Source organism: Leucoraja erinacea, chromosome 9 (assembly GCF_028641065.1).
Source record: "Leucoraja erinacea ecotype New England chromosome 9, Leri_hhj_1, whole genome shotgun sequence".
NCBI classification, from domain to species: Eukaryota; Metazoa; Chordata; class Chondrichthyes; order Rajiformes; family Rajidae; genus Leucoraja; species Leucoraja erinaceus.
Genome location: NC_073385.1, coordinates 17438683 through 17464403, shown reverse-complemented (window position 1 = coordinate 17464403; position 25721 = coordinate 17438683). Strand labels below are relative to the sequence as shown.

The window sequence follows — 25721 nt, the reverse complement described above, 5'->3', positions numbered from 1 at the left end:
TCGAGGAACAGCTTCTTTCCTGCGGCTGTCACTCTACTCAACAACGTACCTCGATGACTGCCAATCACCACCCCCCCCCCCCCGGACACTTATTATTATTTATTCAAATCGTTTGCTATGTCGCTCTTCAAGGGAGATGCTAAATGCATTTCGTTGTCTCTGTACTGTACACTGACAATGACAATTAAAATTGAATCTGAATCTGAATCTGAATCTGAAATTAGAATATCATAGATAAGCATTAGGGTCAGCAAAGGGCCTTTTCTGTATTTTTAAAATCTGATGATTTTAACCCTGCATACTGTGAAAGGATTTCTGTCAGACATCTCCACGAATCATGTGACATTGTTTACACAAGATAGTTATAAATCAAAATGCAGTCCGTTAATTGTCATAATGTGTACAGTGAGCAGCATTGTGAAGAGAGACGGTTGTATATGTACTTTCCCCCTTCATATTTGCTGTTTGATTAATTTAGTAACTGGACTCTTAATTCCTAATGCCAACTCTTAATTCCTTAATTCCTAAATCCTATTTGCTGTAATTCCAGAACTATTTGCTGGCATTTGGTGGAATTTTTATGTTGATGTCTATTTGTTCTTTGCGGGTATACACTGCCATTTTGAGAACATCATGTTGCTATAAAAATACCTCTTGTAGAGGCACAATGAAGCTTGTGTACTATTGAGTTTCTGTCCATTGTTGACCTTTTGTAAGCGGATGAAGATATGAACAAGAATATTATTGCTGGGACAGACATGGCAAAAGTATTCATTTTGTGGTGGTATACAAAACTGGGGATCGTAACAATAAGATGGTCGTAAAAAGCTGGAGTAACTTAATGGGAAAGGCATCATATCTGGAGAGGAGGAATGGGTGACGTTTCGGGTATCAACAGTTACTCCAGCTTTTTGTGTCTACCTTTGGTTTAAACCAGCATATGCAGTTCCTTCCAATGCAATAAGATGGTCCTCATTAGTTCCAAGGTTAGGAATCCAAAATGGAATTCAGGAAAAAACATTTTAACCATAGAATGGTTGAACTGTGAAGCTTGCTATCAGAAGCAGAATAATAAAGAGAAAAAGCCAGATAAATGCATGAGGGAGAAAGGACTGAAAGGATATGCAATTAAGATTAGATAGAAACATAGGAAACAGGTGCAGGAGTAGGCTATTTGGACCTTTGAGCCATTCAATATGATCATGGCTGATCATCCAAAATCAGTACCCCGTTCCTGCTTTTACCCCATATCCCTTGATTCCTTTAGCCCTAAGAGCTAAATCTAATGGGCTTGTCCCAAGGCGATTTTTATAGGCAACTGCCGGCGACTGTCATAGTCGTAGCAGGTCGCCGAAAAACTGGCGACAACCCACGTCATCCTGGCGACAACCTACGAAGGCACCTGCGTCAGGAGAAGTCAAGCTACGCTCATTGGCGTCAAACCCACTGTCACCAAAAATATTTCAACATGTCGAAAATTTAGCAGCAACCACAAAGATGCTACAACTTTTTGCGCGACTGAGGAGACTACCGGCGACCATATGGCAAACATATGGCGACAAACTAGTCACCTGTAGTTGCCTAAAAAATCGCCTAAGTGGGACAGGCCCAAAACTCTCTCTTGAAAACATCCAGTGAATTGGCCTCCACTGCCTTCTGTGGCAGAGAATTCCACAGATTCACAACTGTCTGGGTGAAAAAGTTTTTCCACATCTGTGTCCTAAATGATTACAGTGCAAAGTTAGAGCACATGGTATTTAGGGTAGGGTATTGACATGGATAGAGAACTGGTTGGCAGACAGGAAGGAAAGAGTAGGAGTTAACGTGTCCTTTTCAGAATGGCAGGCAGTGACAAGCGGTGTGCCGCAAGGCTGCTGGGACCCCAGTTATTTACAATATATATTAATGATTTAGACGAGTGAATTAAACATCCAAGTTTGCGGATGACACAAAGCTGGGTGGCAGTGTGAGCAGTGCTGCTAGGAAGATGCTATGGGGCTGCAGGGTGACTTGGATATGTTGGGTGAGTGGGCAGATGCATGACAGATTAAGTATAATGTAGATAAAGGTGAGGTTACCCACTTTGGTGGCAAGAACAGGAAGGCAGATTATTATCTTAATGGAAGGTAGACATAAAATGCTGGAGTAACTCAGTGGGACAGGCAGCATCTCTGGAGAGAAGGAATGGTTGATGTTTCAGGTCGAGACCCTTCTTCAGACCGATGTCAGCGGAGTAGCCCCACTCCTCAGACATCAGACTGAAGAAGGGTCTCGACACGAAACTCCAGCATTTTGTGGCTACGTTCGATTTAAACCAGCATCTGCAGTTCTTTCTTACACATTATCGGAATAGTGTCAGATTTGGAAAAGGGGAGGTGCAAAGAGAGGTGGATGTGCTTGTACATCAGTCACTGAAATTAAGCATGCACGTACAGCAGGCAGTGAAGAAAGCTAATGGCACGTTGGCCTTCATTGCAAAAGGATTTGAGTTTAGTAGCAAGGAGGTCCTACTGCAGTTGTACAGGGCCCTGGTGAGAACGCACCTGTAGTATTGTGTGCAATTTTGGTCTCCTAATTTGAGGAAGGACATTATTGCTATTGAGGGAGTGCAGCGTAGGTTCACCAGGTTAATTCCTGGGATGGCGGGACTGTCATATGATGAAATAATGGATCGACTGGGCACTGAAATTTAGGATGAGAGGGAATCTTGTAGGAATATACAAAATTCTTAAAGGATTAGACAGGCTAGATGCTGGAAAAATGTTTCTGATGTTAGGGGAGTCCAGAACCACGGGTCACAGTTTAAGAACAAGAAGTAGTCCATTTAGGACTGAGATGAGGAAAAATGTCACAGGAAAGGAAACAGGTACAAAAAATGTTTTCAAAGGCTTTGTTCACTGTGGTGGAGGGAAAGCCATGTTTCCAGAAGAAGAGACACCTGTGTGGATGGCCTGGTCGCTCTCTCTCGCTCTCTCTCTCTCTCTCTCTCTCTCTCTCTCTCTCTCTCTCTCTCTCTCTCTCTCTCTGTCTCTATCTCTGTCTCTGTCTCTCTCCTCCCCCTCTTTTCCAATGAATCTATCATCAAACAACTCAACTCAAACAACAAGATCACTCAGCCCACCGTATTTTCAGCCTATTGAGACATTCCCTTTATCCTTGTCTGCTCATCCCTCATGAAACTAATTTGTTGTCTAACTTTCCCAGATTTGATGAAGGATCTTGAACATGAAATGCTAACACTATTTTCTCTCTCCATAAGTGTTGCTTGACAAGCTGAACCCTTCCAGCATTTTCTGTTCCCATTTCAGATTTCTGGCATTGCTGGAGTGCCTTCACATGAACGACTGCGGCAACTCAAGAAGATAGCTCATCACCATCTAGGGTATTAAATGCAGGCCTTGTCAGAGATCCACACATCCTGAAAATGAATAATTAACAGTTAATAGCGAATGTAAATTAGATTTCAGCCAAGGGTCTCGACCCGAAACGTCCCATTCCTTCTCTCCAGAGATGCTGTCTGTCCCGCTAAGTTACTCCAGCTTTTTGTGTCTATCTGAATGATGTGAACCTTTCTTACAGACTTGACGCTTGAGTGTATGTGCTTCATAAGAACTAAAGCAAGTTCCTGTTGGCCAATTTTGTATTGAGTCTAATAGACACATATTTTTCTCCAATCCTTCTTAGTGGGTTAGGCTATTTCTATAACTCCCCCTTTGGGACCATTGCTAAAATGTAATACAACTTTCTTTTGTTTCAGTATGAAGTAAAATTAAACTAAATGGGTCCAACTGAAGCATGGTATTATGTTAATACGTAGATACTCACTTTTCGGATAAATTCTGAAAACAACAGTTTTCGCAAGAGAGTTTGATGTTTTGTGATAATAAACATCAAATCCATGAAACGAATAAATGTGTGATGTACAAACCAAAAACAATTCTGTCACTAATGGCTCGCGGGAGCGGCATTTCTCTGGCCAAGACTAGTAGTATTAGCAGTAAATGAATGCACTCATTCACGACATGCCTGCAATATTCCTCTTTCTCATACCACAAAAGTTGGCATCGAACCATTAATTTGGTCGCACTGCTTGGAATCTAAAGCCCGTACCAAGAATGTGAAAATTCTGTAAGCAAATTACAATACAATCCTTATCGTGGATAAACAAGTGGCGGAGAGAGCCTCCACTTTGGTTATTTATTCCCACTATATTGCTCTCAACACTCACCAAATCTTCACTGAAGAATGGAATTGAGAGCATTTGTTAGTGGAACACATCTTCCACTACTAGAAGCAGCTGGAAAGAGCTTTCAAACAATTTGTGATGCTGAAGACATTGCAAGTGTTGTTCAATCAAAAGATCTGAATACCTAACTTCCAAGATTCTGTCCAGTCCATTACCAGTTTATTCATCCGATTGCTGTTTATCCTGGTAAAAGTTTCAATTGGTATTGATTTTTCAAAAATATACATGGCTGGAATTTCCTACAGAGATGTGTTCCAAGTTGTCTGCTAAAAATATTTCCACGTGCTACTACATTAGAACTTGAACGGATAGAAGGGAATAGGGAAGATGGAGAGTTAACATCACAGGTGACAACCTGTTCTGGTGTGCTCTCTCATTCTCTCAGGACAAGTATCAAATCATCCCTTCCTTCAAAGGCACCCTAGTGGTAGCGAAGACACCAATGCTAATATTTATTTTCATTCCACAGTCAAGGCAGATGAAGATAGTTGCTCTTGATGAGGAGGAAGAGAATTGGGTGGTGAGGGAGGGATGAATAGCTATTCATAAACTCGGGAAATGCAAAGCTCACCTTTATCATACAATTTTGCCCCATTGAAGATGAAGGGGTGTAGGAAAGCCGGAGCTGCGCAACGTTGTGGACCTCTCACCTCCCCATCATGCCATCACGAAGATCGTCTCTCTACGACGTGTGGCTGCATTTTCGTGGATAGAACAAGTACATCCTGGCGAGTTCTCTGGTTTCCAGCAGTGAGATTCAAAAGCGGTAGAGGAATAATCTGCAGAAAGATATCCACTAAGCCAATGGTATGATTAAAGGCAGCAGTTCTGAAGAGGTATTTGCCGACGTGTTTGAGAATTCTGGAATCTATCGGTAGTAACACAGAGATTCTTACAGATGCCACCACCAATTCTGCAATGCACAAATATGCACAGAGACAACAGAGCTACAAGAGAACAAATGCAGCAGGTGTTGGCTGCATTGTAAAAGCACAGTATGTCAACTGGCAGCAGCAGAGATTGGTTGAAACTTCCAATGTAGGTTGAGGTTTTTTTTTGTGGTGGTTCTGTGAACTAGTCCTGGAGGTTCTGATTGTGTCCAATGAGCTGATTACCAGAGTTGTATTTCAAGGACTCGGAAGTGTGGACTGCATGCACCACGCACCCTGCTGCCTTCAGCATCGCTTTGTGCCATAGACTTGTGAGGTAACACAAAGCTGCAGGAACGTAAAGCATTCGCAAAGCAACTTGGGACTCTTTATCATGTCAAGGCCAGTAGCAGCCCTGGTTCAGAAGCAGTTTTGCTCATCAATCATCGGCAAGCCCTTAACTCAATGCCTGGCCACTTCCTATTTTCCTGCACTTCTCTGGTTCAAAGTGTATTGGACTATAATCATGAAAGGCTGATTAAAGGACTTGTTAAGGTGCCCAGCACAAGGTGCGTATGGGAACAATAGTGTGTCTCAGCCACCACTCTTTATCGAGGAGTGGGAGGGCAGTAATCTATCGGCTGGAAGACTATGGTCAACACCTTGAAGCGCCCTGCTTTGATATCTGTAATTGCTATGGCAGCCTTTTGATTGAGAATGGTTAAATTTATCAAAGATAGGCAAAGATGTTTTAGTTTGATTCATCTTTCCAAAGTTGATTATTGTTCATTAAATATTTTGTTGCTGTAAATCATTGTTCAAATTCTCAGTTTAACGTTGCCATAAAATATTATGATTTACATCTGTGGGTTCAGGTGTGTGGAAAGTCCTGTTACAATTTGTTCATATGTCCAGAAGAAATTCCACAAAACATTTGAAATTGTTAAAAATTTCTTGCCTTGTAGCAATCCTGTAAGTTAAGAAAAAAATCTATTAAGGTAAACTAAAGGGCCTGTCCCGCTGTGGCGACTTAATTTGCGAGTTTAGAAGAGTTTGCCCTCGATTCATACTTGCAGCATGGTCGACACGAGGTCCTAGGTCTATGTAACTCTCCTTCATGCTCGAGAGTAGTCCCCGCGTACTCGAGGCCTCAGTTAGGTCGCAGCATTTTTTTCAGCAAGCTGAAAAATGCCCGCGAGTAAAAAAAATGGGCGCTATGGAAAAAAATCAATCTTTTTTTTACTCGTAGCTTTAGTCGAGGTAGTAGGAGGTCGTAATGCTATCGTAGGTAATTACTCGTTGAGAAAAAAAAGGTAAATAGTCCCCCCTTCTCACCCCCTCCCCTCTCCCCTTCTCTCCCCCCACCCCCTCTCCGCGCTCTATGAAGGACTTACCATAACTGTGCCAGCCGTCTTTTACCTTCCTGTTCATCACAGGTGTGAATTTCAGGCAGCGCTCCCCCGCTTTCCCTGGCCCCCGCCTTTGCGATGTGAGTGTGTGTGTGCAGACGGTCGATCCGGCTCGCGGTTTCATTGCTGACAGTCGATCCAGGCGAGTTTTTCAGGCGAGTGCCCTCGAGCTTGAAGGTCGAAGACAGTCGCTGAAAAGTCGCGTTAGTGGGACAGGCCCTTAAGATGTTTGACCTTTCTTCTGGTTGTAACTGCTACTGAAACAATCATTGGTTCAGTGCCTGCTTCACAAGCTGCTGCCTGCCTGCTTTGTCCTCGTGAGTAACAAAGCTCCTGAAGTTAATTTATGACCCCCATGTTCCAAGATCGGTAGAGGAGTACTCGAGGCCTCAGGTAGGTCGTGGCATATTTTTCAACATGTTAAAAAATGCCCGCGAGTTAAAAAAGGTCCATGGAAAAAATTGATATTTTTTTACTCGTAGGTTTAGTCGTAGTAGGTTGTGTTAGGTCGGCATGTTAGTCGTAGGTAATCAAAGGTAGTCTAAGGTAGTTGTAGATAGTATTCATCATAGTCGAAAGGAGATCGAAGGAGGTCGTTTTTACTCTCAAGATTCAAGATTCAAGAGATTCAATTTAATTGTCATTTGGACCCCTTGAGGTCCAAGCGAAATGCCGTTTCTGCAGCCATACATTACAAACAAATAGACTCAAGACACAACATAATTTACATAAACATCCATCACATCGCTGTGATGGAAGGCCAAAAAAACTTATCTCTCCACTGCACTCTCCCCCCCCCCCCCCCCCAGATGTCAGTCAAAGTCAGAGCCCCCGGCTGGCGATGGCGATTGTCCCGCGGCCATTAAAGCCACGCCGGGTGGTGCGAGGTCGCACACCGGGTCTTGGTGTTAGAGCCCCCGGTGTGCGCTCGCAGAGTCCCGCGGCCATTCCAAGCCGCACGGGGCGGTGATGTCAGGCCCCGCTCCAGGAGCTCTTCGACCCCGCAACTCGGGCGGGAGAAGTCGCCGTTGCGAGAGCCCTGAAAAGGGGTCTCCCTCCAGGGACCCGCGGGCTCCCGGTGCCGCCGTCCGCCAGACCCGCAGTTGCAGCCTCCGAATCTCCGGAGGTCGGGCCGCAGCAGCAGCAGCGCTCCACCACCGCTCCACCCGCTCTGGACTCGGCTAGCTCCGCGACGGTGAGGCGAGTCGACGGCACCAGAGTCCCTGGTCTTCTCCTGTTGGAGGCCGCTCCTCGTTACAGCCCCAACGACAACGAAGACCCGACAAGAAAAGGTTGGGTCTCCCGTGCAGGGAGAGATTTAAAAGTTACCCCCACCCCCACCCCCCCACACACACACACCAACAAAAAATAACAAAAACTACATAGAAACATAGACAAAAAATAATAAAAACGCGGACGGGCTGCAGAGGCCGCTGCTGACGAGAGTCGCGCCGCCTACAGGACTCCACTATTCGGTGTCCAATTTTCCCGAAGTTAGTCGAAGCTAGTCTTCAACATAGTCGAAGGAGGTCTTGTCTTCTTCATAGTTGAAGGAGGTCTTCAACATTACATTTTTTCAAACTCTCCTAAAACCTTCTAAACTTCCCAATTAGGTCGCCCAAGTGGGACAGCCCCTTCAGGATTCTTAGAATGAGTATTACTTTGACACTTCTGGATTAGTTGATTTGCACCTCATCGAAGTGGCTCCAGGTGCTCTTGCGTTTCTTTTAAAATTGGTTGCAATTTTACGAGTCGAGTCAGCATGTTTGCAGGAAATTCACACCCTGGTTTCTATTTTGAGGGGGCCAATGTTTATGAGCTAAGATGTGTTAATACAGATCAATAGATGTGTAAATAATTAAGGAGATTTTGTCATGGAATATTTATATCTATATAAAAAGTAATTTACACCGAAGAGATTTAAAAAAAAAACCCTAGCTTATGCTCTGCTTATTTTCTGGCAGGATGCTAGCGTGTTCGTTAAAGGCCCGTCTCCATGCTGTTCCTCTTAAAAAAATATTAACTGGAGCAGCTTGCTGTATTGTTTCCTCAGAACTCAGTGTGCTTACTGATCCCGAATATAGATAAGTAGACTAATTAATTTTGAACGCTGGCGGTAGTCTGTAGATGGCAACATGATTAGTTGTACTGTCAGGCAGCCAGCTTTTTTGTCAGCTTGCAGCATTGCTCCATCTGAGGGAGAGGATTGGGAGTTTAAGTTCTAGTCCAGACACGGAGGCATGAAATTTGGGCTGTGGCATCATGGCAATACGGAAAAAAAAAATTGCACTGCCAGAGGTATTGTCACATGTACTAAGATCCAGTTAAAAACTTTGTTTTTGTGCTATCCACTAGAATCATGCGTTCAATCAAATCATGTACAAGTACAACAGGTATACTGAATCTTTGATGGAATATTTGAGGCAATATCCCAACATGCTATTTCAAATAATAATGGCCCTATCCCACGGTACGAGTTCATTCCAAGAGCTCTCCCGAGTTAAAAAAAGATCAAACTCATGGTAAGCACGGAGAATGAACGTAGCGGGTACTTCGGAGCTTGGGAACATCGCTTAGCGGTTCGTACCGCTAACGGCAGGTATTCGGGAAGACTCGCTAACGGCAGGTAAGCACGGGAAGACTCGTGAAGATATTTCAACATGGGGTGAATCACTCGGTGTGGGTGCCGTGTGTGGGTCAGGGGGGGGTGGGGATGTGGGGGTTGGGGTCCATCGCGGTCAGTGACTCTGGGTGGGCAGAGGGACCAGCCTGTGCCACACCTCTGCTCCACCCGGCGCTGCCAACACACAGCCCGTCACAGTGCGGCCGCACGGGGGAGACGACGCGGAGGGCGGCCGTGGCCGTGGGAGAGTGGGGGCTGTCCCGAGGGATGCGCTCCTTCGGCCGCTTACAACGTGGTGCTCGGGTTCAGAGTGCCCAGTCACCTATGGCTTGTCTGGGAAAATGACCCCCACCCTCCCGTCTTCCCCGGCCAGTGATGTGATGGACGCGGGGGGTCAGGACCAATCGCTGACAAGTCCCACCTTCCGGCGACATCATGTTTCCGCAGAGTGGCCATTCAGTGGGTCGGCTTGTAGGCGACGCAGCCTTTCTGTGAGTTGGCGTTTCGGCAGAGCGGCCTTTCGGTGAGTTTGCTTTTAGGCGTCCCACCCTTTCAGTTAGTTGCCGTTCAACTCCCTCTCCCATTCCGAATCCGACCTTTCTGTCCTGGGCCTCCTCCATGGCCAGAATGAGGCCTACGGTAAATTGGAGGAGCAGCACCTCGTATTTCGCTTGGGCAGTTTGCACCCCAGTGGTATGAACATTGACTTCTCCAATTTCAAGTACTCCCTGCTTTCTCCTTCCCTTCCCAGCTCTCCCTCAGCCCACTGTCTCTGCCTCTTCCTTTCTTCTTCCCGCCCCCCCCCCCCATCCTCACATCAGTCTAAAGGGTCTCGACCCGAAACGTCACCTATTTCCTTCGCTCCATAGATGCTGCCTCACCCGCTGAGTTTCTCCAGCATTTTTGTCTACCTACTATATTTCTTTGCCTCTCTCTTGCTCTACCTTGATGTACGTATGTGTGATTTGCCAGGAAGACACACAGGCAAAGCTTTTCACTGTATCTTGGTACATGAGACACTACTAAAGTAATACCTTCATGAAATATTTGTGCAACACCTTTAATGCTCCAAAATGTCCTAAAATGTCACACTGGAATGTAACGTTACACGGGAATGTAATCAAACAAAATTTGACACAAGCCAGATGACCTAAAGTTTGATGAGCAATAAGTGGACCTAGTAACACCAAAACAGCTTCTTGAAGGAGATGAAAAATTAGTTTCTGTGCATGGTAGAATAGAAAAAGCAGTAAAATCAATGTTCAACCTAATGCTTAATCTCTGCATTGCTGCTTTTTTTATGCAATACATCTGTTTTCATTTTGATGTGAAATTCATCCTCACAGATTTGCCATGTCAGATGATATTTTGCTGTATCTTATTCTCAACAGGAGCATTATTAACAATATTGATTTCAGGGAACTCATTATTAACACCATTTTCAGAAAGCCTTTGAGAAGGTGCCACACGTGAGGCTGCTAAGGAAGATGAGAGCCCACGGTATCAAAGGGCAGATACTAGCATGGATAGCAGGTTGGCTGGATGGCAGAAGACAAAGAGTGGCAATAAAGAGGGCTTTTTCTGCTTGGCTGCCAGTAACTAGAGGAGTTCCGCAGGGTTTGGTGCTGGGGCCGCTACTCTTCATGTTGTATAATAATGATTTGGACGACGGGATTGAAGGCTTTGTGGCCAGTTTTGCGGATTGTACGAAAATGGCCAGGCAGTGTAGAGAAAGCAGGGACCATGCAGAAGGGCGGAATGTGGGCAGAGAAGTGGCAGATGGAATATATTGTAGCAAAAAAGTGTGGAGTCATGTATTTTGGTAGTAAGAATAAAGGCATAGACTATTTTCTAAATGGGGAGATAATCCAAGGTTCAAAAGGACTGGTACAGGATTCCCAAAAAGTTAACCTGCAAGTAATCGGTAGTAAAGAAAGCAAACTCAATGCTAGCATTTATTTCAAGAGGGCTTGTATACAAAAACAGGGATGGAATGTTGAGGCTCTATAAGGAATATTGTGAGTCATTTTGGGCACCATATCTGAGGAAGGATGTGCTGGCTCTGGAGTGGGTCTAGAGGAGGTTTACAAGAGTTATCCCAGGAATGAGTGGGTTATCATATGATGAGCATTTGTTGGCACTGGGCCTATACTTGCTGGAGTTTAGAATAATGAGGAAGGACCTCATTGAAACATACAGAATAGTGAAAGGCTTAGAGATAGTGGATGTGGAGAGGGTGCTTTGACTAGTGGGATAGTCTAGGGCTAGGGGTCATAGCTTCAGAATTAAAGGACGTTCTTTTAGGAAGGAGATGAGGAGATATTTCATTAGTCAGAAGGTGGTGAATCTGTGGAATTCTTTGCCACAGAAGACTGTGGAGGCCAAGTCAGTGGATATTTTTAAGCAGAGATAGATAGATTATTGTACAGGTATCAGGTTATGGCGAGAAGGCAAGAGAATGGGGTTAGGAAGGAGAGATTGATCAGCCATGTTGAATGGCGCAGTAGACTTGATCGGAAGAATAGCCTAATTCTACTAGTCCCATTTGCCCATATTTGGCCCATATGCAAACCTTTCCTATCCATGTAGCTGTCCAAATGTCTTTTAAATGCTGTGATAGTCTCTGCCTCAATTACCTCCTCCAGTATTGTGCTCTGTCTCACCAGTGAGCACGGTTTGGGGGAAAAAATATGTGGTAGTATTTAGTCTCCTAATGATTAAGAAAGAACTGCAGATGCTGGAAAAATCGAAGATAGACAAAAATGCTGGAGAAACTCAGCGGGTGAGGCAGCATCTATTGAGCGAAGGAATAGGTGATGTTTCAGGTCTCGAAGGGCAGGCAGTGCATCCCGTTTGTGGTGCCTGCTGCTATTTTGGTCCTGTTTTTTGTTTTTTTGGTGCCATCAGCATTCAGTCCATGCATATGTACCTGCATCTGCTTTCCCAGCTTCCATGGAAAATTGTCTCCAATGGAGCAGAGTGTTAGACACAAAATTCTGGAGTAACTCAGCAGGACAGATAGCGTGCCTGGATAGAAAGAATAGGTGACGTTTTGGATCGAGACATAGAGATATGGAAGGGTAAGGTGTGAAATCGAGAGGTCAAAGGGATGGAGGTCAAGGAAAATGTACATTGGATCATTGTTAGGTGAGGGGAAGGTGACAACCCGAAACGTCACCCATTCCTTCCATCCAGAGATGCTGCCTGTCCCGCTGAGTTACTCCAGCATTTTGTGTCTATGTTTCAAGTACCTTGTAGTTCCTTGTAGGCAATCCAAGTTCAGTTATCCATGTTACAAAGGGCACTGAAGATACTGCAACATTGGGTATTAATTAAACTGATTTATTTATGTAATCCTAATTAACAAAGTGCAGATCTGTTGCAACCATTTCATAATTCCTAAACTAAAAGTCACTTCGAGAAATGACTACAAGTGATTGGTACCTAGGGTCAGATTTCTAACAGCCAGTGACATGGATATTATATAATAGTTAAATAACATTTTAATCGGTGACTTTCCACTTTTAATGATTGGGAATCCCCGAGCAGGAGCACAATTCCTCATGAAGGGTTTTCGACTAGAAATAATAGTCATCTTTTTGTTTGCACAGACACTGTCTGACCTGGGTGTTTCCAGTATTTTCAGTTTTTATCTCATAGTTCCACCATTTCTGGGTTTAAAAAAAAATATTTCAGGAGTGCAGTTTACTTGCGTTAGCTTATTTGTGGTTGAAATATTTCAAATGTGGCCCTACCAACATCTCGTACAAACGGTGTTTAGAATCCTTTAAGTTGTAAGAAGTCCTTGAACATGGAATTGAAAATGGGCTTTTGTGCAGTAGGTGATTTGTTGAAGATGGCTAACATTGTGTTGATCTGTGGAATTTCTCACTATTGGACCGGGTTTTGTTGGCTACCAAGAGTTCAAGAGTGTTTATTTGGCATGTGCACAAGACGTGAGCAGGAACAATTAAATGTTTACTTGCGAAGATAGGCACAAAATGCTGGAGTAACTCAGAGGGGATCAGGCAGCATCACTGGAGATGCTGCCCGGCTGGAGATGGGTGACATTTCAGATCGAGACCCTTCTTCAGACTGAACAAGGTTAAACTTCATAATACTTTCACTCGGATATGAGCCTCAAGGGATAGGATTTATTTTTTTTGAAACACTTGTGTTGTGCAGCCTAATGTTATTGGTTTGAAAACATCCGCGATGAACCATCTGCTTGCACAGTTGAAGCCAAAAGAAACTTTCTTTCATCGGTCAGTGAACAATCAAGTGATTGTTCTGCCTTCCTAAATTGTTCTTTTTCCACCCTTGTACCATTTGATTCAGATTGTTTTTCATTCCACAGCTTTTCATATTTGTTCTGTACGGTTCAGTATTGTTTGTATTTCAATTCCAAATGTAGCCAAAATTAAATAACAAACATCTGTACACAAAATGTTCTGGGGGAAAGCCACTGGCCGTCAGAACAGTCAGAACTTTGTTTTTGTCAAGTCAGCTTGAGATTATTGTCATGTGCATGCGTACGGCAGTGGGCAGGCGCTATAGACCTGCACGGGAAGGTAGACGCTCCCCGCCCCCGCGAGTCTCGGGTAGATGTGGCTCGTCAGCCTGGGAAGGCAGCCCATCTAGGAGAGGGAAAACTCTGATTTAAAACCTCCACTGCCTTGTGGCCATATCCAGAAAAGGCTCCAGGAATAAACCTCAAGAAAATCCGGAGTCGGAGCCCTAAGGCAGTTCGTCGTTGTCTACAGCCTCGCTCTGGCAGCTCCTGCGACGGCGCTGGTGCCAAACTGTAACAGCTCTGCTGTTCCTTTGGATCGATCAGCGACGTGGAGAGGGGGGGCGTGCTGCATGGGCAACAGCCTGTCCTCCATATGACATAGCCCAGGCTTGCATCCGACCAGGATGCATCACCCATGGTCAGTCATGACCGAGAGGGGCCTACTATGCATACCGTGGCGCACAAGTACAATGAAAACTCACACACACAGATTTTAGACAAACACTCAAAAAATGCATTCATTTTACATGTATTACACAAAATTTCTAAAAGAAAAAAGATATTTGTGCAAAAACATAATTTGAAAAAAAATGTCCATGGAACCGCTCCATTTTTGTAGGATTAGGGTTGTACAGGTTGCTTCAAGAACCTGTGTAGCAAGGAACTGCAGATGCTGGTTTACACCGAAGATAGACACAAAATGCCAGAGTAACTTGCCGGACAGGTAGCATCTCTGGATAGAAGGAATAGGTGACGTTTCGGGTCGAGACCCTTCTTCAGACTGAGAGTCATGGGAGAGGGAGACATAGAGATATGGAAGGGTAAGGTGTGAAAGCGAGAAATCAAAGGGAATGGAGGTCAAGGAAAATGTACATTGGCTCATTGTTAGCTGAGGGGAAGGTGACAACCCGAAACGTCACACATTCCTTCCATCCCGAGATGCTGCTTGTCCCGCTGAGTTACTCTAGCATTTTGTGTCTACGGTACAAGTACCTTGTAGTTGTCGGAAATTTGCAGCTCCGGACTTCAGGCTTTTAAATCTCCTGCCTGATGATAGCAGTGAGAAGCGGGCATGTCCCGGATGGTGGGGATCCTTCATGATAAATGCTGCTCTCTTGAGGCAGCGCCTCGTGTAGATGTTCTTGATGGAGGTGAGGGCTACATCCTTGATGGAATGGGCTGAGCCCACCACTCGTTGTAACCTCTGATGCTCCTGTGCGTTGGAGTAGTACATCAGATTCTATGCGGCCATCGTAGAGTCTGTCCTCACCTTCTCCATCATGGTCTGGTTTGGCTCAGCCACCAAGCACGCCACCTGGAGGCTGCAGCGAATCGTCCGATCAGCTAAGAAGGTTGTTGGCTGCAACCTTCCCTCCATTGATGAACTGTACATTGTAAGGGCCAGGAAGCGAGTGGGTAAGATCATCTCTGACCCCTCTCAACCTGGCCACAAACTCTTTGAATCACTTCCCTCTGGAAGGCGACTCCGGACTGTCAAAGCTGCCACAGCCAGACATAAAAACTGCTTTTTTTTCACGAGTAGTAACTCTACTCAATAACCAAAAATCTGTAGCCTCCTTTTGCTCTGGTATTTAATTTAATTCACATGTTTAATCGATAATGTTTTATTATTAATGTTTAATGTTTTATGTGTCATTCCTAACTGTCACTGTATGTCAAATTCCTTGTATGTGATTACTTGGCCAATAAACTTATTCATTCATTCAATCAATCATTCATTCATTCAGATGATGCCACCAGTCAGGATACTGTCCACAGAACATCTGTATAAGTTTGTTTGAGTATTTGGAGGCAAACCAAATCAGTCTAAACTTCCAAAAAAAATAGAGGTGGAGGAGCACCTACTCCTTGATTGCATCTATGTGCTAGCCTATCCACTATATTAACACCCAGGAGTTTGAAGGTGCTTGCTAATTCCACCGCCAACTCACTGATACAGTATGAGTTCTCCCCAAGGCAACGATTAGTTCCTTGGTCTTGTTCCATGAGTGATAGGTTGTTGTTCCTTGGACCATGAGTGAGAGGTTGTTGTTGTTTTGCCACTCAATTAATTGTTTTATTTATCTCTCTCACTTATACGCCGACTCGTCACCACCGGTGATACGGCCAAATTGGTGGTGTTATTGGCAAATTTATAGGTGGCTTCGGAGCTGTGCTTAGCTGCACAGTCATGGGGTGAAGAGAACACAGCAGGAGGCTTGAAGATATAAAATAAAGTGATTTGAGGGTTTATGGGAAAGTGTCAAACACTAAACAGGAAAGCAGTTGATGCCATATCTGGCTACAGCCTTGAAGTCCTATTTTTTTTTTCCGTTTAGTTTTTAACCATAGTTTACCTCATAGTATTGGTGCCAACATTTAGTAAGGGCATTAAAAATCCCTTGTCTGCCCTCGGCAAGTAAAATATCTCATGGACAAGTAGTGGGGAAGTTCTCTTTGGTGTTCTGGCTGATTTTACCTGTCAACCACCAATTGTAAAGTGGATATCTCGTTGTTATTGTACCGCTGTTTATGCGATTTTGCTGTGTGCAATTTGCCTGCCATCATTTCCTGCCACACAATAATAAACACCCTAGCAATATAAACATTGACTTCTCTAACTTCAAGTAGCCCTTGCTTTCCCTCTCTCTCCATCCCCCCCCCTTCTAAATTCTCCCACCAGTCTTACTGCCTCCGACCACATTTTATCTCTGTCCCGCCCACTCCCCTGACATCAGTCTGAAGAAGGGTCTCGACCCGAAACGTCACCCATTCCTTCTCTCCAGAGATGCTGCCTGTCCCGCTGAGTTACTCCAGCTTTTTGTGTCTACCTTTGATTTAAACCAGTATCTGCAATTCTTTCCTACACAATAATAAATGTGCTGAAAATGTATTATGTTAATTGCGAGGCAGTTTAGAAATCTTAAAAGGGTTGTGAAAAGCACTGTAAAAATGTGTCTGATTATAAGTATATCATGTTTCATGTTTGAATGTTTTCTATGGATCTGGTGCCAGCAGTATCTCAGAATTAAAGTGGAAATGATGAAAAATCAATTTTTGTGATCCATAAACAAGTATGGCAAAAATTCAATACAACATTTTCTTATCAGTAAAATAAAATGGCATTATGCTGTTAAACAGCTGTTTCTATGAGACATTATATCCCCCTATTATGTATTTTCTCCATTGTATTCTCTTATTTTTCTTTTGTGTGACTGTAACACTTTATTTTATGTGACAGACTATGTGAATGGAGGGGAATTATTCACTCACTTGTCACAGAGAGAGCGCTTCACGGAGAATGCAGTGAGAATATACAGTGGGGAGATAGTGCTGGCATTGGAACATCTGCACAAGGTAAGGCTCACCATGTGTTAAATCTATAGAACGTACAGCATGGATGCACGACGGGAACTGCCCCTTCGACCCACAATGTCTGTACCCAACATGATGTCAAGTTCAACTAACCTCTGCTTGGATACAATCCTTTTCTCTCCATTCTCTGCATATCCATGTGCCTATCTAAAAGCTTCATATATGTTACTATGATATCTGCCTCCACTACCACCTCAGTCAGTGTATTCCAGGCACCGACCACCCTCTGTGTAAAGGTTAAACAAAAACTTGTTCCACACATCTCCTGTAAAATTTGTCGCTATTAAAAGCTAAGCTCTGTAGCCTTTGACATTTCCATCCTGGGAAAAAGATTCTGACTGCCCACCCTATCTATCATTCCTCAAAACTCCAAACAGTACAGACCTTTTTTCATCTTTTATTATCCTTAATCATTATTCACCGAGTGACCCTTCGCCCCAGGAATCGATCTACTAAATCATTACTGCAGCATGTCCAAAGATTTGTTTCCTTTCTTGAATAAGAAGGCCAATACAGCAGACATGCCCCCCAATGACTCGCAGTGTGCAGGTAGAGAAGATTAACTTAACTTGGCACTATTGCTTGCTGAACGGCCTGTTCTTGTGCTATACTGGATATCATGTTATGAGCTGAATTAGGCCATTCTGCCCATCAAGTCTACTCTGCCATTCAATCATGGCTGATCTATCTTTCCCTCTTAACCACAATCTCCTGCCTTCTCCCCATAACCCCCGACACCCTTACTATCTCCTTCAGACTGAAGAAGGGTCTCAACCCGAAAAATCACCATTCCTTCTCTCCAGAGATCTTACCTGTCCCGCTGAGTTACTCCAGCATTTTGTGTCTATCTTCAGTTTAAACTACCATCTGCAGCACCTTCCTACAACCTCACTATCTTCCCGTTGTATGTTCTATCTTGCGACTTCCTGGGTCCTGTTCTCCCATCCCTTTTGGATATTCCATTTGCTTTCTCAATTGGCTCCTGCGTACTTACATAGAAACATAGAAAATAGGTGCAGGAGGAGGCCCTTCGGGCCAGCACCGCCATTCCTTGTGATCATGGCTGATCGTCCCCAATCAATTACCCGTGCCTGCCTTCTCCCCATATCCCTTGATTCCACTATCCCCTAGAGCTTTATCGAACTCTCTCTGAAATCCATCCAGTGATTTGGCCCCCACTGCCCTCTGTGGCAGGGAATTCCACAAATTCACAACTCTCTGGGTGAAAAAGTTTTTTCTCACCTCAGTCTTAAATGGCTTCCCCTTTATTCTAAGACTGTGGCCCCTGGTTTTGGACTCGCCCAACATTGGGAACATTTTTCCTGCAACTAGCTTGTCCAGTCCTTCTAAACTCCAGTTGAATACAAGCCTAGTCTTTTCAATCTGTCCTCATATGACAGTCCCGCCATCCCAGGGATCAATCTTGTGAACCTACGCTGCACTGCCTTGTGGGATAACTGTTTTCCTGGTAATATAACACCCAGATCTGCCTTAAGGATGGGCATTTTAGTAGTTTCCCACCATTAACCACTTTACAGTTCTACCTACCAATATGGATAACCTGCTTGTGGTCATCGTCTTCGCACTGTAGGATGCTGGTCATCTCTACATAAGCTCAAATCGGTCATCTCCTTTGATGGTCTGGTTAACAATTTACACCTCTGATAAACAGGCCCCTGTATTTTGCATTGTAGAATGCACTTACAGTATTTAAAGGCTATAGACACAAAATAGAATAATAAACTGTGTGGGAGAAATCCCAGAGGAGTAACATTTCAAAATATTGAATGTTGACTACAATGTAGTGAAGGCAACTATTTACTTTACATTTGAACATGACTCACATCTTGAATCACTTCACAATCTCCTATTTTAATCCTTCGTTGTGCATTTCAGAAGCTAACTAAAACAAATTTCTTTTGATTTTACTTTCGGAAGATATTGCATTAACCCTGAATCAAACTGATTTAATGTTTCAAATCACTTCGGTTTCTTGTTAGACTGGAATGGAATGCCCAATACATTGGCTCTGTTAACGATAAGAATAAGGGCGGCGCAGTGGTAGAGTTGCCGTACAGCGCCAGGGACCTGGGTTCGATCTTGACTACGGGTGCTGTCTGTATAGAGTTTGTACGTTCTCCCTGTGACTGCTTGGGTTTTCTCCGGGTGCTCCACTTTCCATCCACATTCCAAAAAAGACAAACCGGTTACATGTTTGTTGTTTAATTGGCTTCTTTAAAACTTGTCCCTAGGGTGTAGGATAGAACTGGTGTGCACAGATAAAACATAGAAAAAGTAGGTGCAGGAGTAGGCCATTCAGTCCTTCGAGCCAGCAATATGATCATGGCTGATCATCAAAATCAGTACCCCGTTCCTGCTTTTTTCCCCATGTCCCTTGATTCCTTAAGCCCTAAGAGTTAGATAAATGGCTGATAAACCCCCAGGGCCAGGTGGTCTACATCCCAGGGTACTTAAGGAAGTGGCTCTAGAAATTGTTGACGCATTGGTGATCATTTTCTAACGTTCTATAGATTCAGGATCCGTTCCTGTGGATTGGAGGGTAGCTAATGTTATCCTACTTTTTAAGAAAGGTGGGAGAGAGAAAAGAGAGAATTATAGACCAGTTAGCCTGACATTGGTGGTGGGGAAGATGCTGGAGTCAATCATAAAAGATGAAATAGCGGCACATTTGGATAGCAGTAACAGGATCGGTCCGAGTCAGCATGGATTTACGAAGGGGAAATCATGCTTGACTAATCTTCTGGAATTTTTTGAGGATGTAACTAGGAAAATGGACAAGGGGGAGCCAGTGGATGTAGTGTACTTGGACTTTCAGAAAGCATTTGATAAGGTCCCACAAAGGAGATTAGTGGGCAAAATTACGGCACATGGTATTGGGGGTAGGGTGCTGACATGGATAGAAAATTGGTTGGCAGACAGGAAACAAAGAGTAGGGATTAACGGGAATCTTTCAGAATGGCAGGCAGTGACTAGTGGGGTACCTAAAGGCTCAGTGCTGGGACCGCAGCTATTTATAATATATATCAATGATTTAGATGAAGGGATTCAAAGTAACATTAGCAAATTTGCAGATGACACACAGCTGGGTGGCAGTGTGAACTATGAGGAGGATGCTATGAGAATGTAGGGTGACTTGGACAGGTTGAGTGAGTGGGCAGATGCATGGCAGATGCAATTTAACATGGATAAATATGAGATTATCCACTTTAGTAGCAAAAACAGGAATGCTGATTATTATCTAAATGCTGTCAAGTTGGGAAAAGGGGAAGTACAACACATTATGGGGGTCCTTGTTCATCAGTTAATGAAAGTAAGCATGCAGGTACAGCAGGCAGGAAATAAGCAAATGGCATGTTGGCCTTCATAACAAGAGGAGTTGAGTATAAGAGCAAAGAGGTCCTTTTGCAGTTGTATAGGGCCCTAGTGAGACCACACCTGGAGTATTGTGTGCAATTTTGGTCCCCTAATTTGAGGAAGGACATTCTTGCTATTGAGGGAGTGCAGCGTAGGTTCACAGGGATAATTCCCGGGATGGCGGGACTGTCATATGCTGAGAGAATGGGGCGGGAGGGCTTGTATACTCTGGAATTTAGAAGGATGAGAGGGGATCCTATTGAAACATATAAGATTATTAAGGGTTTGGACACGTTAGAGGCAGGAAACATGTTCCCGATGTTGGGGGAGTCTAGAACCAGGGGCCACAGTTTAAGATTAAGGGGTAAGCCATTTAGAACGGAGACGAGGAAACACTCTACCTGTAGAAGTTTAGGAGAATCCGCATTAAGATGCCGATTCTCCGTAATCTTCTCAGGAAGTAGTCGCTGATGTGCTTTCTTTATAATTGCATCGGTGTGCTGGGTCCAGGAAAGATCTTGGGAAATATGCACGCTCAGGAATTTGAAGTTATTGACTCTCTCCACCATCGTCCCATTGATATTAACAGGATTGCGGGTCCTCATCCTTCCCTACCAAAGTCCACAATCAGTTCCTTGGTCTTCCTGGTGTTGAGAGCCAGGTTGTTGTGCTGGCACCATTTGGTCAGTCGGTCGATCTCACTTGTATATTCTGACTTCCTGTTCTTGCCATCAAAGTGGATAACCTCAATTTATCCATATTATATACTGCTTCTGCAATGCATCTGCCCACTCACCCAACCTATCCAAGTCACCCTGCAGCCTCGTAGCATCCTCCTCGCAGCTCACACTGCCACACAGCTTTGTGTCATCCGCAAACTTGGAGATGTCACATTTAATTCCCTCATCTAAATCGTTAATATATATTGTAAATAACTGGGGTCCCAGCAACGAGCCTTGCGGCATCCCACTAATCTCTACGTGCCATTCTGAAAAGGACCCGTTAATTCCTACTCTTTGCTTCCTGTCTGCCAACCAGTTCCTTATCCATGTCAATATCCTACCCCCAATACCATGTGCTCTAATTTTGCACACTAATCTCTTGTGTGGGATCTTGTCAAAGGCTTTTATGAAAGTCCAGATACACCACATCCATTGGTTCTCCTTTGTCCATTCTACTTGTTACATCCTCAAAAAATTCCAGAAGATTAGTCAAGCATGATATCCCCTTCGTAAATCCATGCTCAATCGACTCAAGTTTCTTCCTCACTACCGATGTAAGGCTAAATGGTCTAGCCCTGTTTTCTCTCTCCCTCCTTTCTTAAAAAGTGGAGTTACATTGGCTATCCTCCAGTCCACAGGAACTGATCCAAAGTCAATAGAACATTGGAAAATGATCACCAATGCATCCATGATTTCTAGGGCCACCTCCTTGAGTACTCTGGGATGCAGACCATCAGGCCCTGGGGATTTAGTCCCAACAGTTTACCTAACACCATTTCCTGACTAATGTGGATTCCCTTCAGTTCCTCACTCCTACTAGATCCTCGGTCCCCTATTATTTCTGGGAAATTGTTTGTGCCTTCCTTGGTAATAGACAGAACCAAAGTACTCATTTAACTGTTCTGCCATTTCCTTGTTTGCCATTATAAATTCACCTGTCTCTGATTGTAAGGGACCTACCTTTGTCTTCACTAATCTTTTCCTTTTTACATATCTAAAGAAGCTTTTAGAGTCAGTTTTTATATTTTCCGCAAGCTTTCTTTCATGCTATTTCCCCCCCCCCCTTTTAATTAACACCTTTGTCCTCCTCTTTTGAGTTCTAAATTTCTCCCAGTCCGGTGTGCTACTTCCTTTGGCCAATTTATATGCCTCTTCCTTGGATTTAACACTATCCTTGATTTCCCTCGTCAGCCACGGTTGAGCCGCCTTCCCCGTTTTATTTTTTTGCCAGACAGGGATGAACAATTTTTGGAGTTCATCCATGCGATCTTTAAATCTTTGCCATTGCATCTCCACCGTCAACCCTTTAAGTATCATTTGCCAGTTGTCCTAGCCAATTCCCATCTCATACCTTCAAAGTCTCCTTTCTTTACATTCAGGACCCAAGTCTCTGAATTAACCGTGTCACTCTCCATCCTAATGCAGAATTCCACCATATTATGGTCACTGTTGCCCAAGGGGCCTTGCACAACAAGATTGCCAACTAATCCTTCTTCATTACACAATACCCAGTCTAGGATGGCCTGCCCACTAGTCAGTTCTTCTGCATATTGGTTTAAAAACCATCCCGTATATATTCCAGGAAATCCTCCTCCTCAGCGCTGATACCAATTTAGTTGGCCCAATCTATATGTAGATTAAAGTCACCCATGACAACTGCTGTACCTTTGCTAGACTCATACCTAATTTCCGGCTTGATGCTATCCCCAACCTCCCTACTGCTGCATGGTGGTTTGTAGACAACTCCAACAAGCGATTTCTGCCCCTGGCTATTTCGCAGTTCTACCCAAACCAATTCTACAGCATCCAAGCTAATGTCTCTCCATGCTATTGCAGCAATCTCTTCTTTAACCAGCAATGCCACCCCATCTCCTCTTCCTTTCTGTCTATCCTTCCTGAACATTGAATATTCCTGCATGTTTAACCCCGCCACTTGGATTGGAAGTGTTGTCTGCCCCGACAGCTTGGTATTTGGCACAGATTTGGTGGGCTGAAGGGCCTGTTTCCATGTTGTATCTCTAAACTAATATAAATGTTCCCCCACTGACTCACCACCCAGATTCATTTTGTCTTGCTGTCCTCACAGCCACTGAAACTCTAATTCAGTTTTGTCACGTAAAGGCTCAACCTTGTGAAGGTCAGCCCCCTACTACCTCCTGACTCAAAGTTTAACTTGGCCAAAGCTTGCTGTGCATGTTGTGTCCGACTCACGATAAACCAATACCAATGCTAGAGTGGCAGAGCTGGTAGAGCCGTTGCCACGCAGTGCCAGAGACCCAGGTTCGATTCTGACATCGGTTGCTGTCTGTATGAAGTTTGCATGTTCTTCCTGTGACGGATAGGTTTCCTCCGGGCACTCCGGTTACCTCCCACATCCCAAAGATGTGTGGGGTTGTAGGTTAATTGGCCTCTTGTAAATTTTCCCTCGTGTAGGGAGTGGATGAGGAAGTAGGATAACGTAGAACTAGGATGAGCGGGTGATCGATGGTCCTTATGGACTCGGTGGGCCGGTCCTGTTTCCATGCTGTAATGCTCTATGTATCACTACCAAGGTCCTGCATGCCTATTCCATTTTGTCTTCCACAACACTTGCTAGCATCAGTTTCTTGTCATCCCGTGTACAAAATCAATGTTTATATTTGCTATTATTTCCTATGTCCTGTCTATAGTCCTCTGCCTTTCTGTGCATTCCTCATCTTGGAGAATGGATCAGCGGCGCACAAAGCCCTCCTTTGCATTGTTTTTCTTGCACTTTTTTTCCCTTCCTTCCTCTATTGGTTTTGTGTAAAATTCAACAGAGGTACAAGTCAGATGCTGTAGCTTGGAGCAAGAAGCAAACTGAGGGAGGAATTCAACGGGTCAAGCAGCATCCCTGGAAGCAATGGGGCAGTCGGTATTTCTGGTCAAAACTGATCCAAAATGTTGACCATGCCTTTGCCTCCACAAGATGCTGCTCAACCCGTTGAATTCTGCAGCAATGTTTTTTTTGCATTGCTATAAAATCTTCTATTCTGTATCTTTCTGTGAGAACAGCCAGACAATGAGTTAACTGCTTTCTTGTTTAGTGTTTGATGCTTTCCCATGAGCATTCCAATCCCTTTGTTTTACATCTCTAAGTGAATAACATAGTTATTGTTCATGATTACTGGCTCTTTTCCCACACAGTTCAAGTTGCCCATGTTGTCGTCCCGTTCTTCCAGCTTATTGCGATTGGATCTTTTGTGCACATTGGGGCATTGTCTCACAGATGAGTGGGGACAGGAGGTGGAGTTTGGTCCATTTAGGATTCAGTTGAGGAGAAATAATAAATCTTTAAAACTCTCTACTTCGGAGGTCAGTGGATCCATTCTCAGCTCTATTAGATTAGTCACCCATGATTTCCCCTCATAAACCCAAGCTAACTCTGTTCAGTCCCTTTCATAAGTTCATGTTATAGGAAATGAGTTAGGCCATTCATCCCATCAAGTTTACCCTGCTATTCAATCATGGCTGATCTATCTTTCTCTCTCAACCCCATTCTCCTGCCTTCTCCCCATAACCTCTGACACCTGTACTAACTCTTCTTTTAGTGCTCTGCTGCTGCGTCCTTCATTATCTATTCTAACATTATCCCTACAACTGATGTTAGGCTAACCAGGCTGTTCCTTCTCTGCTTTCTCTCTCTCTCTCTCTCTCTCTCTCTCTCTCCCTCTCTCTCTCTCCCTCTCCCTCTCCTCTCTCTCTCTCCCCTCTCCTCTCTCTCTCTCTCCCCTCTCCCTCTCCCTCTCCCTCCCACTCTCTCTCCCTCTCTTCCCCCTCCCTCTCTCCCTTTCTCCCTCTCCCTCTCTCCCTCTCTCTCTCTCCCTCCCTCTCCCTCTCTCTCCCCCCTCTCTCCCTCCCCCTCTCCCTCTCTCCCTCTCTCTTTCCCTCTCTCTTTCTCTCTCTCTCTCTCTCCCTTCTTTCTCGCAGAGGTGTCCCAGGCAATTTGGAGGACCCGGTTAAGACTCTATAGAGTGAATGATAAACAATGCAATCACTGTTTGTATAGCCACCTCTGTCAAAACTCTGGGATGGGAATCATTGTGTCCCTGGGATATTTCTGCTTTCAGTGCAACTTCTCTAGTACATTTTATTTAAAATAATGCTAATGTCCTTCTATCCTCATGTGTACTAGGCCCTTGGTTCTTGTTTTTTGTGCTTCTTCCTGTCAAAAGGACACAAAGTGTTTGTTTAATTGTTCTGCCATTTTTTCTTGCTATTGAGGGAGTTGTGCGTAGGTTCACCAGGTTAATTCCCGGGATGGCGAGACTGTCATATGCTGAGAGAATGGAGCGGCTGGGCTTGTATACTCCGGAATTTAGAAGGATGAGAGGGCATCTTATTGAAACTTCTAAGATTATTGAGGGTTTGGACACGCTAGAGGCAGGAAACATGATCCCGATGTTGGGGGAGTCCAGAACCAGGGGCCATAGTTTAAGAATAAGGGGTAAGCCATTTAGAACGGAGATGAGGAAACACTTTTTCACACAGAGAGTGGTGAGTCTGTGGAATTCTCTGCCTCAGAGGGCATTGGAGGCTGGTTCTCTGGATACTTTCAAGAGAGAGCTAGA

The 25721-nt window shown here is 44.2% G+C and overlaps 1 protein-coding gene across 1 annotated transcript in view; it reads left to right on the top strand.

Moving 5' to 3' along the window:
• Positions 1-25721, top strand: part of rps6ka5 (ribosomal protein S6 kinase, polypeptide 5) — a 177949-nt gene that overhangs the window by 69847 nt on the left and 82381 nt on the right. Inside the window, exon 4 of the mRNA XM_055640220.1 lies at positions 16902-17017. Within this exon, the coding sequence (XP_055496195.1) occupies positions 16902-17017 (116 nt within the window). The remainder of the gene's footprint in view (positions 1-16901; positions 17018-25721) is intronic.